Source organism: Pteronotus mesoamericanus, unplaced genomic scaffold (assembly GCF_021234165.1).
Source record: "Pteronotus mesoamericanus isolate MK-2021 breed Mesoamerican mustached bat unplaced genomic scaffold, CSHL_Meso_final contig_84, whole genome shotgun sequence".
Classification (NCBI taxonomy): Eukaryota; Metazoa; Chordata; class Mammalia; order Chiroptera; family Mormoopidae; genus Pteronotus; species Pteronotus mesoamericanus.
In genome coordinates this window covers 6,782,211-6,796,086 of record NW_026555267.1, presented here as the reverse complement: position 1 = coordinate 6,796,086, position 13,876 = coordinate 6,782,211, and the positions used below count along the sequence as shown (strand labels likewise).

Sequence of the window (13,876 nt, the reverse complement as noted above, 5' to 3'; positions counted from 1 at the left end):
CAGACTCTGGTCATTGAGCACATCCAGATGAACAAAGCTCCCAAGATACAGCGCAGAACTTAACAGAGCTCTTGGGTGGATTAACCCATACATGAGCTCTCAGACCTGCCACACTGAGATCATCTTACTGAAAAAGAGCGACTGTTCCTAAACCAGAGAGGAGGTTGCACAGAAAACAAGGTATCTGAGAAGATACTAAAGAAACAAAGACTTATGGCCTGGGAGTAAATTCTCAAAAAAAAAAAAAAAAAAAATGCTAATAAAAAGAGAAAGAAAAGAAAGAAGGAAGGAGAGAAAGAGAAAGAAATGAATCAGATTGGGTGTGTCAGCTTTCTCCCCTAAATCCAGTGGTGACCACTTGCTCCTGGACCCCAGATCCACTCCCAGGACTCAGGAACAGGCTGAGAAACCTCATGTGCAGAGCCTGCCCAAGCTGGGGATGATGGGTGTACTCTACCGAGGCAGACAGATAATTACCTACAGGATGCGGAATAATACCGCTAACCAGCTCACTTCCTAATAGCCCTATCGGTGACAATCTATTGCATTGTCTTATGAAAACCTGCTGCCTGTTCCTAGGCAACCTGATCAACGAAAATTTCAGGTTTATACAATTTTCATTTAGGGAACATAAAGGTTAACTGACTGTAATGGGAATAATTTAAACAAACCCACCTACTCTTCATCTCACTGAGCAACACTGGCAGCTCTGTTTAATTCTGCTGTCTCTGCTGGTGTTTGGGGCAGCATGACCGCGTGGGTTCTGTCAGCCACTGCTGTGTCAACCACGCGTGCTCCCGAGGCCAGGGGCCATGGCCTGTGTACTCTCTGGGGGACCCCGCCATGTCCCAGGCACTTGAGTGACAGGGAGAGGTAGCAGTCGCACCGGGAAGCCCGACCTGGCCTGCACTGAAGGCTTCTGGGACGATGTCTCAGGACCAGGGAGCCTGCCCGCCCAGCCCCTTGCTCTCTGGATGATGTCATATGAAGAACATACAAAAGGGGAGAGAGAGACACAGCCATTCTCCGTGATCTTGAGTCCCTGTGGTAGGACTAGGCCTTCCTGAGGATGAAACTACGTTCTTTACCCATCAGGCTGGAAGAAACCCCATCTCCCCTCACTCAGCCTGCTAGTCCCTAGGGCAGGGATCGGGGTCAGCCCCTATCTTCCCTGGTCCCTCGTAACAATCCATACAGAGCATGGATTGGCCTGTATGCTCCTCATGGTGCAGGAGATCCGGTCTATTTAATGCAATAGTGCTGAGGACCTCCGTGCGGCCAGCCTCCCCCTCCGAGAGCTGTCTTGTTCTCCTAACATTAGGCAAGCCCTTAACATCCATCTGCTCTTTGTCACTTCGGGGCCTGTCGGCCTCTGGAGCCTCTTGAGTTAGACCACAATGGGTCACACCCTTGTCCACGCCAACCGCTGCTGCCCTCCCACCCGCCCTGTGCAAACCAGAGAACTTGGCATGAACAGCCCGAGTTACAGTCAGAACCCACACGGGGAAACCCCAGCCTATCTCTGCGGCTGGAGTCACACACTTAGGTCATCTGGCCGCACGCTGCGTCCCAGTCAGCTGTGCAACAAACGAGCCCCAAACTCAGTGGCTTCCAGCAACAGTTTGTCACTATTTCTCGTGGTTCTGTGAGCTGAGTGGGCTCAGTGGGACTCTTGCGTGCTGTCTCTCATGGGTCTGTGGTCAGATGGTGGCTGGGCTGCAACCTGAGACACCTGGACTTGGATGGAGGCCCAAGGTGCTTCTTCACTCACATGGCAGGCAGGTGACACTGGTGCGGCCGGGACTGCCCATGGAGGGGGTACTACTTAGGGCTTCTCCACACCACTCAGTCTTCTCACAATTAGGGCAGCTGAGTCCCAAGCACAAGCATCCCAAGAGAGAAGGCAGAAGCGGCAAAGCTTCTTGTAGTCCAGCCCTGGGAGTCACGCTGCCATTTCCATTACGTTCGACTAGTGACATGGGGCCAGCATGGGTCCAGTGTGGGAGGGGAACACAGAGGGCGTGACTACTGGGAGGCGTGGTGGATCCCAGGGGCCCTTTTTGGAGACTGACTACCACATGAGATCAATGAAGGGCAGTGCGCAGGGCACTGGGAAATACTCCGCCCACCCTCGGTGTCCAGCTGGCTGGGCTCCTGGGGCCGTGGGCACTGAGGGCTCCTTCACCATGGGGCTCAAGGCAGGGCATGGGAGCTCCCCTCCCAGGGCAGCCACAGAGAGGCCTGTCTGGCCCCCAGGCCAACAGCAGCACAACGGAAGCGGTTTTCCCGGCGATCAGGTCTCTTGCCCCAGCTGTCCCAGCAGCCCTCTGAAAGTCCCCCTCGGCACCCAGTGCTCCCCACCCCCACACCAGAGCGCTGTCTCCAGAGCAGCCGTGGTGGGGGTCGAGTCTGAAGAAGAAACACCTCCAAGTCTTGGTCCTTGCGTCTCCTCAAGCACATCTCAGACCCCACCGCCGCAGCCTCTCACTATGGTTGTTACTGTTTCAAATGGCACACAGTAAAACCAGTCTGGCTGGAAGGGCAAGAGACTTAACAGGACATGTCATTTGGATTTGGGCTTGTAAGGAGCCTCCGAGGACACTTGTAACTGACTTCTCACACCGGGGAGACGAGGTCTCCTATTTGTACGTTTCACGGCTGGCAAAGCCAAGCAGCCGTCCTACCCCAGGCGCCGCAGACCAGCTCCCCCAAGGTCGGTGGGATTGGCTTTAAGTTCCAATCTCTAAGTGGGCAGCTCTACTTGGCGAACTGGCCTGGGAGGAGGCCAGGTGTGGCTGCCTGGTAGCCCCTCCATGACGGGTTCAGAAGAAGGACCCAGCTGGACCCTCTGTAGGGACGTTCCTTCAGAGGGCGAATCAGAGGCCTGATGTGCGTGTGCCGTGTGCTCTGTCTGTCACCCTCTGCGCTGGCTGTCCTCGGGGTGGCTGCCTCTTCCCACCAGGGTCCAAAGCAACTCAGCAAGGGTTGTTTCTGCCTCTTTCACAGAAAAGTTGTAAGGAGGGCACAAAGCACACCTGTATACCCTTTGCCCAGAGTCCCCTACTGTTAACAGTCTGTCCCTCTGCCTCATCACCTGCACACTCTCCATGTCTGCATCTGTGATTTCCCCCCTGAACCATCTGAGGGTGAGCTGTGTACGTTATGGTATGCCCTTCCTAAACATAAAGACCTTTTCTTACATAACCACAGTAATCAACCTCAGACATTTAACACTGATGCAATACTTTTATCTAATTTACTTCTATTTTGTCAGCGGATGCAATACTGGCCTTTATCACTATCTACCATATAGGATAGGAGGCTAAGGCCCAGGGAGGCCAGGCACCTCATCCATGGCTGCAGACCCTGTCCATGGGTGTCAGGGGCGTGGGTCCTCTGTTACACCCTAAGAGGGGAGACGTTTGCTGCTGGCTTTCGGAGAAAACGCTGGGGCTGCTGTGGGGATGGATTCCCCCCCCCGACTGGCCCGCGGCCCTCTGAGGCAGTTCGCTGCCCGGCACCTTTTGGATGAGGAAGAGGCTGGCAGTCTGAGGAGGACGCCAAGGTCTGGAAAGTGAAAAAGCTCTTTGTTTTTTCCTGGTTTCTACACAATCGGCCCCAGTTAGCACGCCCCCAGGGGCCAGGAGGGAAACCAGACCCGTCCTGGTCTGGGGAAACCCAAGCCCTGTGCCCGTGGCCTTGATTTTCAGGCCAGGACAAGGAAACTCTGTGTGGCCTGAAGAGGCCAGTGTTTGCCGCTTCGCTGCTCACCCCGAACAAGTCGCGTTAGAAGCCATTTACTCCTCCAGGGAGAGAGGGGCCTATTTCAAAGGACAAAATCCACTGCTGCCCAGAGAGATCCCCCTGGACTGTCTGGCTGGTAGGAAGAGAGGGGAACAGGGGGCGGGCAAGGGCTCAGGGGATGACTTGTGTCTTCCTCGGTGGACACTGCTCTTCTGTAGAGTATCCTGAAAGACACAGAGCCTGACCTGGTCTTGTCCCAAGATCAGCGACTCCCCTGACTCAAGGGGCTGCTGCTCCTCCCAACCAGGTTCTGGTGGCCTCCAGGCCAACACTGCTTCTCTGAAGTCCCAAGTTAATCATATCCTCTGCCCAATAGGCCCCAAGCACCTTCCGGGGAAAGGGAGAGGACACCCCAGTGTGAAGATCCAGGGGTCTGCTGGGAGCCCAGCAGCTACCCAGACTTTTCAATAAGCTGCACCCCAGAAACCACAGAGCTCCCGGCTCGGCCCGCGCCGTCCCGTGACCACGGCCTTCCCTCCTCCTGCCTGCTGCCCTCTCTGCCCTCTCTGCCGGTCACCAGCATCCCTGCAGACTCCAGCAGGGCACGGCCCTCATGGGCTTGTGCAGGTTCATAACCAACACCCAGATGGGTCCTGCTCTTAAGGAATCCCCAGACTAAGGGAGACCAACACGCGGTGGGCTCCTCGGGGAGGAACCGAGTCCCTACCGTCCTCAAAACACGGCGGGCTCTGGAATGAGCCGGGGAACACCCAGGCTGCTCCTCAGTGAAGACGAGGGGTCCTTTGTTCAACAACAACGGAGCGCTCCAAGGCAGCACCAGCAGAGCGTTAAGCCCTGGAGGGCCCTGCTGCCCAGTGGCGCAGGCCGCACGCCCAGGAGGCCGGCCCTGCTCGGGCAGCTGGTGCGAGATGAAGAGGCTGACCAGCACCAAGGTGCGGGTGACAGGCAAGAAAACCACCTGCCTGAGAGAGGCGGAGAGGGCCGGCGTGGGGCAGGCAGGACGCAGCCCTCCTCCACGGGGGTCCCCCTTCCCCGAGGCGGGCCTGCTGGCCATCTCTGTCCGAGCGGCCGTCAGAGAGTCAGGCCACCTCTTCTAGGGGCTGAGGTCTGTTCCAGGGTTCCTGTTCTACTGAGTCGCCTACTTACCCCCAGCCGGCAGGGAGGCTCCGGAGAGGAACAGAGCGTGTATTCAGTGCTCCCCACTTGCTAGGCAGTCATGACATTCTCGTGTGTGTGTGTACATATATAATGCAAAGGATATGTACATAATGGCACACATACGTAAAGCACGTAAAGCACCGTGCCTGACACAGAGAAGTCTTCCGAGAACGTTCACCATTCTCACAGTCCTCACTAAGCAACTCCTCATTTCCTCTGAGTTGGCCTACCTAGCCGCAGTTACATAGAGAAGGAAACTGAGGCTCTGGGCAATGATTTGTTAAGGCCACAGCACCAGGTAATGGCACAGCCAGCGTTCTGTCCTTGGTCCCCTCTCCAAAACCCCTGTGACACCTCCGGGCCTCCGGGGGCGCAGGTGCTGCCCCCACATCCCTCCCCACCGCCCTCTGTCCAGCGGCAAGGCCCACTTGGATGCTCCGTCTTCCCCCAGGCCCCCAATCCTGGTGCCAGAATTACTTTCCCCGCCCTTCCAGGATGAATTCTGCCCACGGTTTCCCCAGTGGCGGCAAAGTGAGGCAGGCCGTGAACCAGCACTGCCAGCACCTCTGGCTTAGGAGGCCCGGGCTGGGTGTGGACGGGAGAGGAATTCCTTCAGGTGGGGCTCGCCCTCGAGGTGCTCAGAGCCAGCCCCCAGCTCCATCTGAGACACATGCCCCAGTGACAGCAGCCTCCTGCCCTGCCCGATCAAGGGCAGGGGCCCCGCCCCGCCCACCCCAGTCCAGCCTAAAGGCTCAGGCTCCTAGCTTTAACTCGCTGCTCCTGACTTTTCTGTGCCCTGATTTTCTCAATTGGAAAACAGTAACCGAAGTTCCTGCCCCACAGGGCGGCGGTGAGCTCATAAATTGAACGAGCTAGTGCTGGATGAAGTTGGGTGGGTTAGTCCTTACTGTCCTCCACACACAGCCTGGGTGAGCGCTCTGAAAGCGAGGAAGCCAGTTCACATCTGTGCTGACGGGGTTCACATCCAAAGACTGGGAAGCAGGGAGGGGTGTGGCCACCAATCCCCGCCCCCGGCCCAGCAGACTCCAGGCCTGCTGCTGCTGACCTTCCCCCAACCTCCCCCACCTGCCGCCAGGTAGGGTCCCGTTTTCCTGCTTTTGTCAGCAGGTGCGCAAAGAGAGCTGCGCAGGCCGCACTATTTGAGGAAAGAGCTGATGGTGGCAGCAACAGCTGTTCTCCTTTTCCTTTTTGGGAACCTGCAAGGACATTTCAAAGTGAGGAGAAGCCTCAGCCTCCAGCGGGTGCCCAAATTCTGCCACCAGGCTGAGGGCTTCCCCCAGGCCAGGGTGTGCGTTGCCAGAGACGCTGTACTGCTGGGGCCTAACTCAATTTCTCTCTGTGAAAGCGAAGCACAGAAAAGACGGGGCTTGAGCTGTAGCTTACACCTCCCCAGGAAGCCAGGCAAAGAGCAGCCGAGGAAATGTCAAAGGAAGAGCAGGCCCCAGGCAAGGGGTGCGGAGAGGGGCGGCCTCTTCCGCCGTCTCCGTGCCCCCCACCCGCCATGGGTGGTGCACAGGGGATGCAGGGGGCAGCATATGAGGAAAAGCCCAGAGGTGAGGGGCTCCTCGATACTGAGAAAGATGCTCTGCTCTCCCCAGCCCCACCCCACCATGATGGCCTCACTAGAGGACATATGAAGGGCAAATGAGCCAGAGCTAGGGACTGAGAGGCCACCCGCCTTCACTCACATTACTTCTGCCTAAAGAGCAACAAACATTTACCCCCAACCACCCGCCTGGCCTCCCTGCGGCTCTCCTCACCTCCCCCAACACGCAAGTCCCTCTGCCCCAATTAACAGAGCGGGCACACAAACACCACGTGCATGTCCGTGCGTGACGGGGGTGGCGAGGAGGCAGAGGACCTCCCCCTCTCCACGTAAATGCGAGATTCATTTATTAAGTGCCTCTCTGGCATTTCCTTTTTTTGCCTTCATCCTGCTTGTTTAATATTGCATTTGACATTCTCATTTTATAAATGGTAACAGAAGCAGAATGGATGGCTAAAATTAGCTTACGAGTGAGAATGATGCTACAAATAGGATGGTGAACACAGAAGCCTAGTTAATTCCACCCACATTACTCCCCCTTCTCCACTTTTGGGCTGGTTCCCAACCCAGCCCTCAGGCTTCCGGCTGAGGAGGAGCAGCCAGAGGGAGGGGATGTGTGCCCAGTCACCTGGGCGCCCTGCCAGGTGGCAGCACCCCAGGCCCACCCTAGCCTGGGGCCTCCGTGGACCGCACGGCCCAGCCCGCAGCACCAGGTCCCAGAGGCCAACCCAGGCTCTGTGGTCTATCCTCCTCCCCCTCCCAGAAGGCGCTGCCTCAGGGTTAAGCCCCCAGGGCACCCTGGGGTTAAGGTAGCAGGCCCAAGATTTCACTGGGCTTTGCTCTGAGAAGTGGGTTTTTCAGAGCCTCCCTGAAATGATGATTCAGCTGAAGGGCCTGTGTCAGCTTCCCTGGGACCTCACATCTGCGGGCCCCCTGCTCCGCTCTGCTTGGCAGGACGCGCCCCTTCTCCTCAACCTGGGCCCACTGCCCGCGTGGAGAGTGCCCACCTCACACACCCTGCCCTGCCCTAGAGGCTGGGCTCCCAGTCCTGCCTGGGTCTGCACACCTGCATTTTGCTGACGCATTAGTCTAGGGCCACCTTAACTTGTGGTTACCTATTTGTTCAATAAAATGATTCTCAGAATAACGACAGTGATGACGGTAGTAACAGTAAAAAAAATCTCACTTCGACAGATCATGCTACGGCCTGGTAAAATCCCTCCATGGGTCCTGAACCCCAGCCCTCTCAGAGGCAGGCGCCATCATCACCTGTCTTACAGCGGCAGGAGCGCAGAAGCTCAGTAACTTGCCCAAGGTCACACAGTGGAGTAACGAGTAGCTGCACTGTGGGGTATTCGGCAGGGAGGGGCTTGTGGCACCTTCTGCAGAGAAGGCCTCTCAGGTTGACAGCACCCTGCGCTCTGGCCATTCCTTCATGCCTCACCTTGCCCCTACCCCCCTCAAAAAAACAGAACACAACAAAACAAAACCCCAAATGCAGCAATACTTTCTGCAGGCTGCCATCCTAAACCCCAGCATCTTGCTGAGGCACCCCGACCCCCACACTCTGCTTCTGATGAGTAGAAAGCTGACTCAGCAGGGACCCAGGGTGACCTCCTCGCTTTATGCCCCCCTCCAGCCCCTTGAGAGAAGCGGACCACACCGGCTCAGAGCTGCTTTAGTTTGAAACTGCAGCCCATGGGCCAAGTCCAGGGGCTGTTTATTTTTTGTAAACAAGGGTTTAAGTTAACACGGCCACCCCCACTCACTTACATGCCGTCAGCGGCTGCTTTTGCACTGTTGTGGTAGTTGTGACAGACTGTAGAGCCCTCAAAGCCTAAAATATTTACTATCTGGCTCTTGACAAAAAGTTTATTGGCTCCTCGCTTTAGGCCAAATGGCGGACACTTGCAGTTACCAAGGGGGTTTTCTGGAGGTGTGATTCCTTCAAGGCCACTGCACTCTGTGCCCTGCAACAGAGCAGGCCAAGGGCCCCGGGCCAGGAACCGAGCGGGGCTTTCTCCAAGCTGCGGGCGGCAGTGGCCGTCTTCCTCCGCTGTGCAGAGGGGAACAGGTGCAGAAGGGCAGTGCTTCCTGACTGCAGGGGAATAACCCTCCGTGGGCCTGGTATCCCGGCGTGTTCCAAAGTCCTGGGAGCCTCTCAATGACCCAGTGGGTCTTGACTAGGGGACAGGGACATTTGCATGTCACTCAGAGGATCCAGCCATTGGCCCCAGTGATGCACCCATACAACCTACAATCAAGGCTCCAAGACCCACATCACAGGACAAGGGGGCGTCCTCCTCGGGGAGGAGACCTGGTCTCTTCGACCACAAGGGGACGTGGGATGGTGCTGAGGGCACCAGCCTGGCCCAGGGTCCCCACGACAGGCATGTCACCTGGCTCCATGTCTCAGGGTCTCAGCTCCCTCACCTGGGACCCCTTCCTCCAACACTGGATGGATGATTTGTGACCCACAGCTCCCAAGCTGCCTCTCATTAGCAGTGGTCCTTGGCCCGTGCTTCTTAAGATTTTGCTGGGCACACAAATCACTGAGGATTTGTCAAAACGCAGGTTTGGATTCGGTAGGTCTGGGGGCACCTGAGGCTGTGTTTCTAACCAGCTTGCCAACTGCTTAGCGATTTTCATAAATCAGATCACCTTAAAGGAGTGAGAAGAAGAACCATTTACAGGCATCCGACAGTAATCTGTGCATGAAGCAAATAAAACCTTACAATCACTGGTCAAGTCAATCCCGATTTTTCAATTACGAGGTCTGCCTAAGTCGGCAGCAGGGTGTCAGGTGAAGGACCGGGGGCTGGAGCCACAATGACACAGGTCAAATCCCAGCTCTGCCGCTAAAAACCATGGGCTGTGCAAGTCCTTTCACCGCCCTGAACTAGTGTTCCCATCTACAAAACGGGGCAGGGACCCTTTCCTCAGGACCAAAGGAGCCACGTGTGTATCACGCTCCGCCACAGTGCCCGGCCAACACCACTACCCTTGAGCTGACTCACGTGCGGGATCAGGCTCTACCCGGGACACCCTTGCCCTGGGCCCAGACTGCACTCCAAGTTCTCACCCCGTGAGCTGACGTCACCTCCCCGACCCCATTTGAGGTGGAGCCTGAACCAGGCCTCTGAGGAAGCCCGGAGCAGGTCCCTGTCAATTCCTGTCTCCCTCTCTGTGGCTGCCTCGATCGCTCGCTCGCTCGCTCGCCAGGAGGCCGCTGGGAGGCTCCGCGGGCGCTAATCAAGCGAGTGTCCCTGCTGCTTGGAGGCTGCTTCAATCAGGGCACGCGGCGGGAGGCGTTATTAGCTGTGCCCACGCCTGGGCTTGCAGAGTGGCCCGACGTGTCCCTCTCTGGAGGGTCACCACGTGGCTCTGCATGTGCACGTGTGTGTGTTTACTGAGAAAGGGACACGTTTGTACTTCACTCTGACCTGTGCCAGGACAGAGGAAGGGGCTGAGCCTCGGCTCCCGTGCGTGGGCCCTGAGCTGGGATGGTGGCCAACTGTCTGGAGATCCACTGCGGCTGACAGGGACCGCTTACACCCAAGCTTAGCCCTCCTCCTCCTAGGGGAATCGGGCCCTGAGTGATCTCTTTTGCCTTCTCTAAGGAGAACACAGAACTGTGTGGCCACAACATGGCTGACCGGGCGGTCCCGTGGCCTTGGGAGGCTGCAGACCAGCTAGATGACCTTTAAAGTCCCTTCTAGCCTGGAGAGGGGAATAGCCTGTTGGTTACAAATGGGAGCTCTGGATGTCAGCTTTCAGGACTTGAAATATGGTCAAAAATACTCATTGACCCTGTGGCCCTGGGCAAGTTGCTGAACTTCTCTCTCTGCCTCACCCTGAGTATCAGTAAAATAAGGGTAATAATTAGCACCTACACCAGAGTGGGAATGATAATCCAATGAGAAGAGGTGCGTAAAGCAAGTGCTCAGCAGGGCAGGTAGTGAGCACTCAAAAATGTTAGCTCTTCGGGGTGTCTGTGTGGGAGGGCGCCATGTGGGGTCTTCTTGGTCATCCCCCTGCCGCCACCTTGGAGGTGACCTGCTTCAGGCAGGGCTTACACGGGGAGGGACGCAGAGTGCTTGGGAGCCCAGCTTCCTGAGAGGCACTCCGGCCTGCTGCTGCCTCTCCAGGACGGCAGAGAAGGGCCCTCATTTTTTAAAATGCCCAGGAGACTCGCCAACCAAATTAGATGGGAAATGGCTCTGAAAATGATGATGTGCCTCACGGTCATGTGGTCCCTATTCTAAGTCTTGCTGCTTCCGCAATTATTCACAGGACCTACTGAGTGCCAGGTGTAGGAGCACTGGATTAATCTGTAGACCTGGACTCACGTCCTGCGTTTGTGACTAATCAGCAGTGAGCCCTTTCACTGGGAGGATATGGGCTCCAGGCCTGTTTGGGGGCGGTCGGGTCCTTTTCCTGCTGAATTCACAGTGCGACTGCCAGGGCCCCAGGGGACGGGTCTGCACAGCATCACAGCACCGAGCAGTTTACACACACCCCTCCGGACGCTCTACCGCCACCTGGGTTTCTGCTTGGCCATCTCCATGGTCTCGCAGACTTTCTGATCTTTCATTTGAATTCTGTCCATAGCACAGTTTAAATTCATTTCCTTTTCTTTGGGCCTTGGAAGTAGAAACCAGAGCGACTCAGGATTCAGCTCCTCTCCCAACGCCCTTCTGAGGGGGGTGGGTTCGCTGGGGAAGTCTTTTCAGGGCTGACCCTGCGCAGGCACTGTGCTCCTCCTTTGCTTGTGGCGTCTCCCCCAGGCCTGGGGACCCCATGAGGCGGCCATCCCAGGCCCTGTCAGACTAGAGTTCAGGGAGGCGACCTGCCAGCGCCCTCTCCAGTAGCTCCGGGTTCTCCCTTAGAGCTCGGAACTGATGCGGGTGGGTTAGGCACCTGCAGAGTCACCTCCAAACCCTGTCTGTGACCCCAACCACTCCACTCCACCCCTTCCTCTTGTCTACTTACATATTTGCTTATTCTCTTAAAGAACAAGTACCAGAGCCAGATGCAAGAGAAAACAGAACCCCACCCCTCCCCAATGCTATGAACACAGTTACCTGCGCCAGCCGCAGTCAGCCTCGACCTAGGTGGAAAAGAAGACAGCACCTGTGGAACGACTGGGGACAATGGCTACAAACCTCTCTGGCTTCAAGCCAGCTCAGGGGCCTACTCTCCGGGGCTGAAACTCTACCTTCTGATTGCTCCTGTGCCATTTGGGGGTCTACCCTCCCTCAAGCTCAAACAACTGTCTGTCTGGGTTGCCTGACAGCCAATAAATTTAAGACCCATGTTCCTTCACTACCCGCGTAGCCCTGGGGCATATCCCCTGGGCCCTAGCTTCCCCCTGGAAGAGCAAAAAGAATAAGGCCCTTTCCCCACCATGGTGTGTCTCTGACTCTTCTCAAAGTCAGTCAATGGTGAAAGGCTACACACATGCATTCGAGGCAGCGCAAGGTGTGGTCTCTTGCCTGTTTATGTCGGGCCTTCCCGGTGAACTGTTAAGCCCTGGCAGGCCAGTGCTCTCGGCTATGCCTCCTACCGCCCCCTACCTTTCTACCCGCGCCTGCCCCCCCCCGCCCGGCCCCCGGCGTCCCTCAGTGGAGTCAGGCTCCCCTTCAAACCCTGTCGCTCTAGTTTTAAGAACAGCAAGTAGGAGCCCCCGGAAGAGAGGCGCACCGGCTGGAAGGCACCGCCTTCGGAGTGGTGGAGACAGCCTATCTCCCCTGTGCCATTTTAACGCCTGAGCTGACGCCTCCAACCTATATTACGCAAAGAAACGGTATTTTCATTTCAGATGCATATGATGGCTAGGAACAATACCAACAATATTATTTTAGTGCCCTGGGAAAAAATTAGCAAGTCAAATATTGAATCAGGCCCGTAGCACCACATGCTAAGCAGATTGCTTTGATCTTATCCACACTAAAAGCTCTATTATTGAATTTAAAGTCAGGGAACACGTATAAAACCAATATACAATGAATATCTAAATGTGTGTTTCAGAAGCAAGAAGCATTGTGACTAAAGGAAGAAACTATCAAAGTTACAGCTGTGATTGAAACGCAAATTTGCCCTCCTTCTTCTCTTAGGGTTGGAGGTTCTGCTAGCCAACCAAAATCTTTGGGCTCCAAAACACCTGCTGAGCTCCCATTTTTCTGTAACCAGCAAGGAAGGGGCTTCTCACTGTCCTACTCAATTTGAAGGCAGGAGTTGGAGATGGAAAGCCAGTCAGTGTGTACATTCTGTACATGGTGTGGCGCCCTCTGGTGGCCATTTTCTGGGCGGCCTATGTGGCTCCCCAAACCTCCAATGATTCACCCTTCCTCCCAGGAAGGTGCCTCCCAGAAAACAGAGCTTTAGAGGGCAAAAGAGAGGAACAGAGGCACTTGATCAATAAGATAAAAAGTGTCTACTTGATTGGAGGGGGAAAATGTTAATTACCCAGCAGGGCCTAAAGAAAGACATAATTGGGTGGTAACCTTCATATCCAGGACATCTGCCCTCCCCACCCTCCCAAAATGCCAAGGTGAACAGTAAATGCATATCCAAAGCCAGGGGCTGGTAAACTGCAACCTGCCCACCAAATCTGCCCCGCTGCCAGTTTTGGTGCAGCCAAGAGTTAAGAATGGTTTTTACATATTTAAGTGGTAAAAACAAGTATTTCATGACACGTGAGAATTCCGTGAGATTTCACTGTTAGCGTCCTGCTCGCTCATGAACATTGTGTTTGTGGATGCTTTTGCGCTCCAACGGCAGAGCCGCAGTGTGACCAGCGGCTCTGTGGCCTGCGAAACGGAAGACACTAGTTGGCCCTGAACGCCTGCCGTTCACAGGGCTGAGCCTTGAGAGTCTGGCCCCCAAGCCCACCCTGCCCACCTTGCGGCGTGACGACCAGGGCTGAGGCAGTGTCTGCAAGTCAAGGTGTGTAGGTGGGGGAAGGCAGGCACCGCACTTCAGCACAACCCCTAAAACTTACCATTTTATTATTGATTTCATGGAAATGAATCTCACAGACTTTCTCCACAACGTCTTCATTCTCAAAAGTGACAAAGCCAAACCCTAAAGGAAAAGGAAAAACAAAAACAAAAACAGAGAGGGAGGGTGAGTTCAGTTCGGGCAGGCCCACGTGTTTTTCTTTGCTGTCCTACCGTGGCCCCCAGCTCCTGGTCTGGGGAGGGGCGCCGATCCCTGGGAAGGGCCCCCAGGTTGAGGAAATGATTTCTAATTTGTACGGCGCACCCTTGCAACAGCAAGGAAAAGTTAATGATTTCACCCACATGCGGCAGGTGCTGCGTGGTTTACACCTGCCCCCAGGCAAACAAGAAATTTTCTTGTCTGTTATTTATGAGGGTCAGAGCT

The 13,876-nt window shown here is 55.7% G+C and overlaps 1 protein-coding gene across 7 annotated transcripts in view; it reads right to left on the bottom strand.

Moving 5' to 3' along the window:
- Nucleotides 1–13,876, bottom strand: part of MSI2 (musashi RNA binding protein 2) — a 373,521-nt gene that overhangs the window by 60,691 nt on the left and 298,954 nt on the right. For all 7 annotated transcript variants that reach the window (XM_054585454.1, XM_054585450.1, XM_054585451.1 and 4 more), the window contains exon 8: nucleotides 13,494–13,576. In XM_054585454.1, coding sequence (XP_054441429.1) covers nucleotides 13,494–13,576 — 83 coding nt within the window. The remainder of the gene's footprint in view (nucleotides 1–13,493; nucleotides 13,577–13,876) is intronic.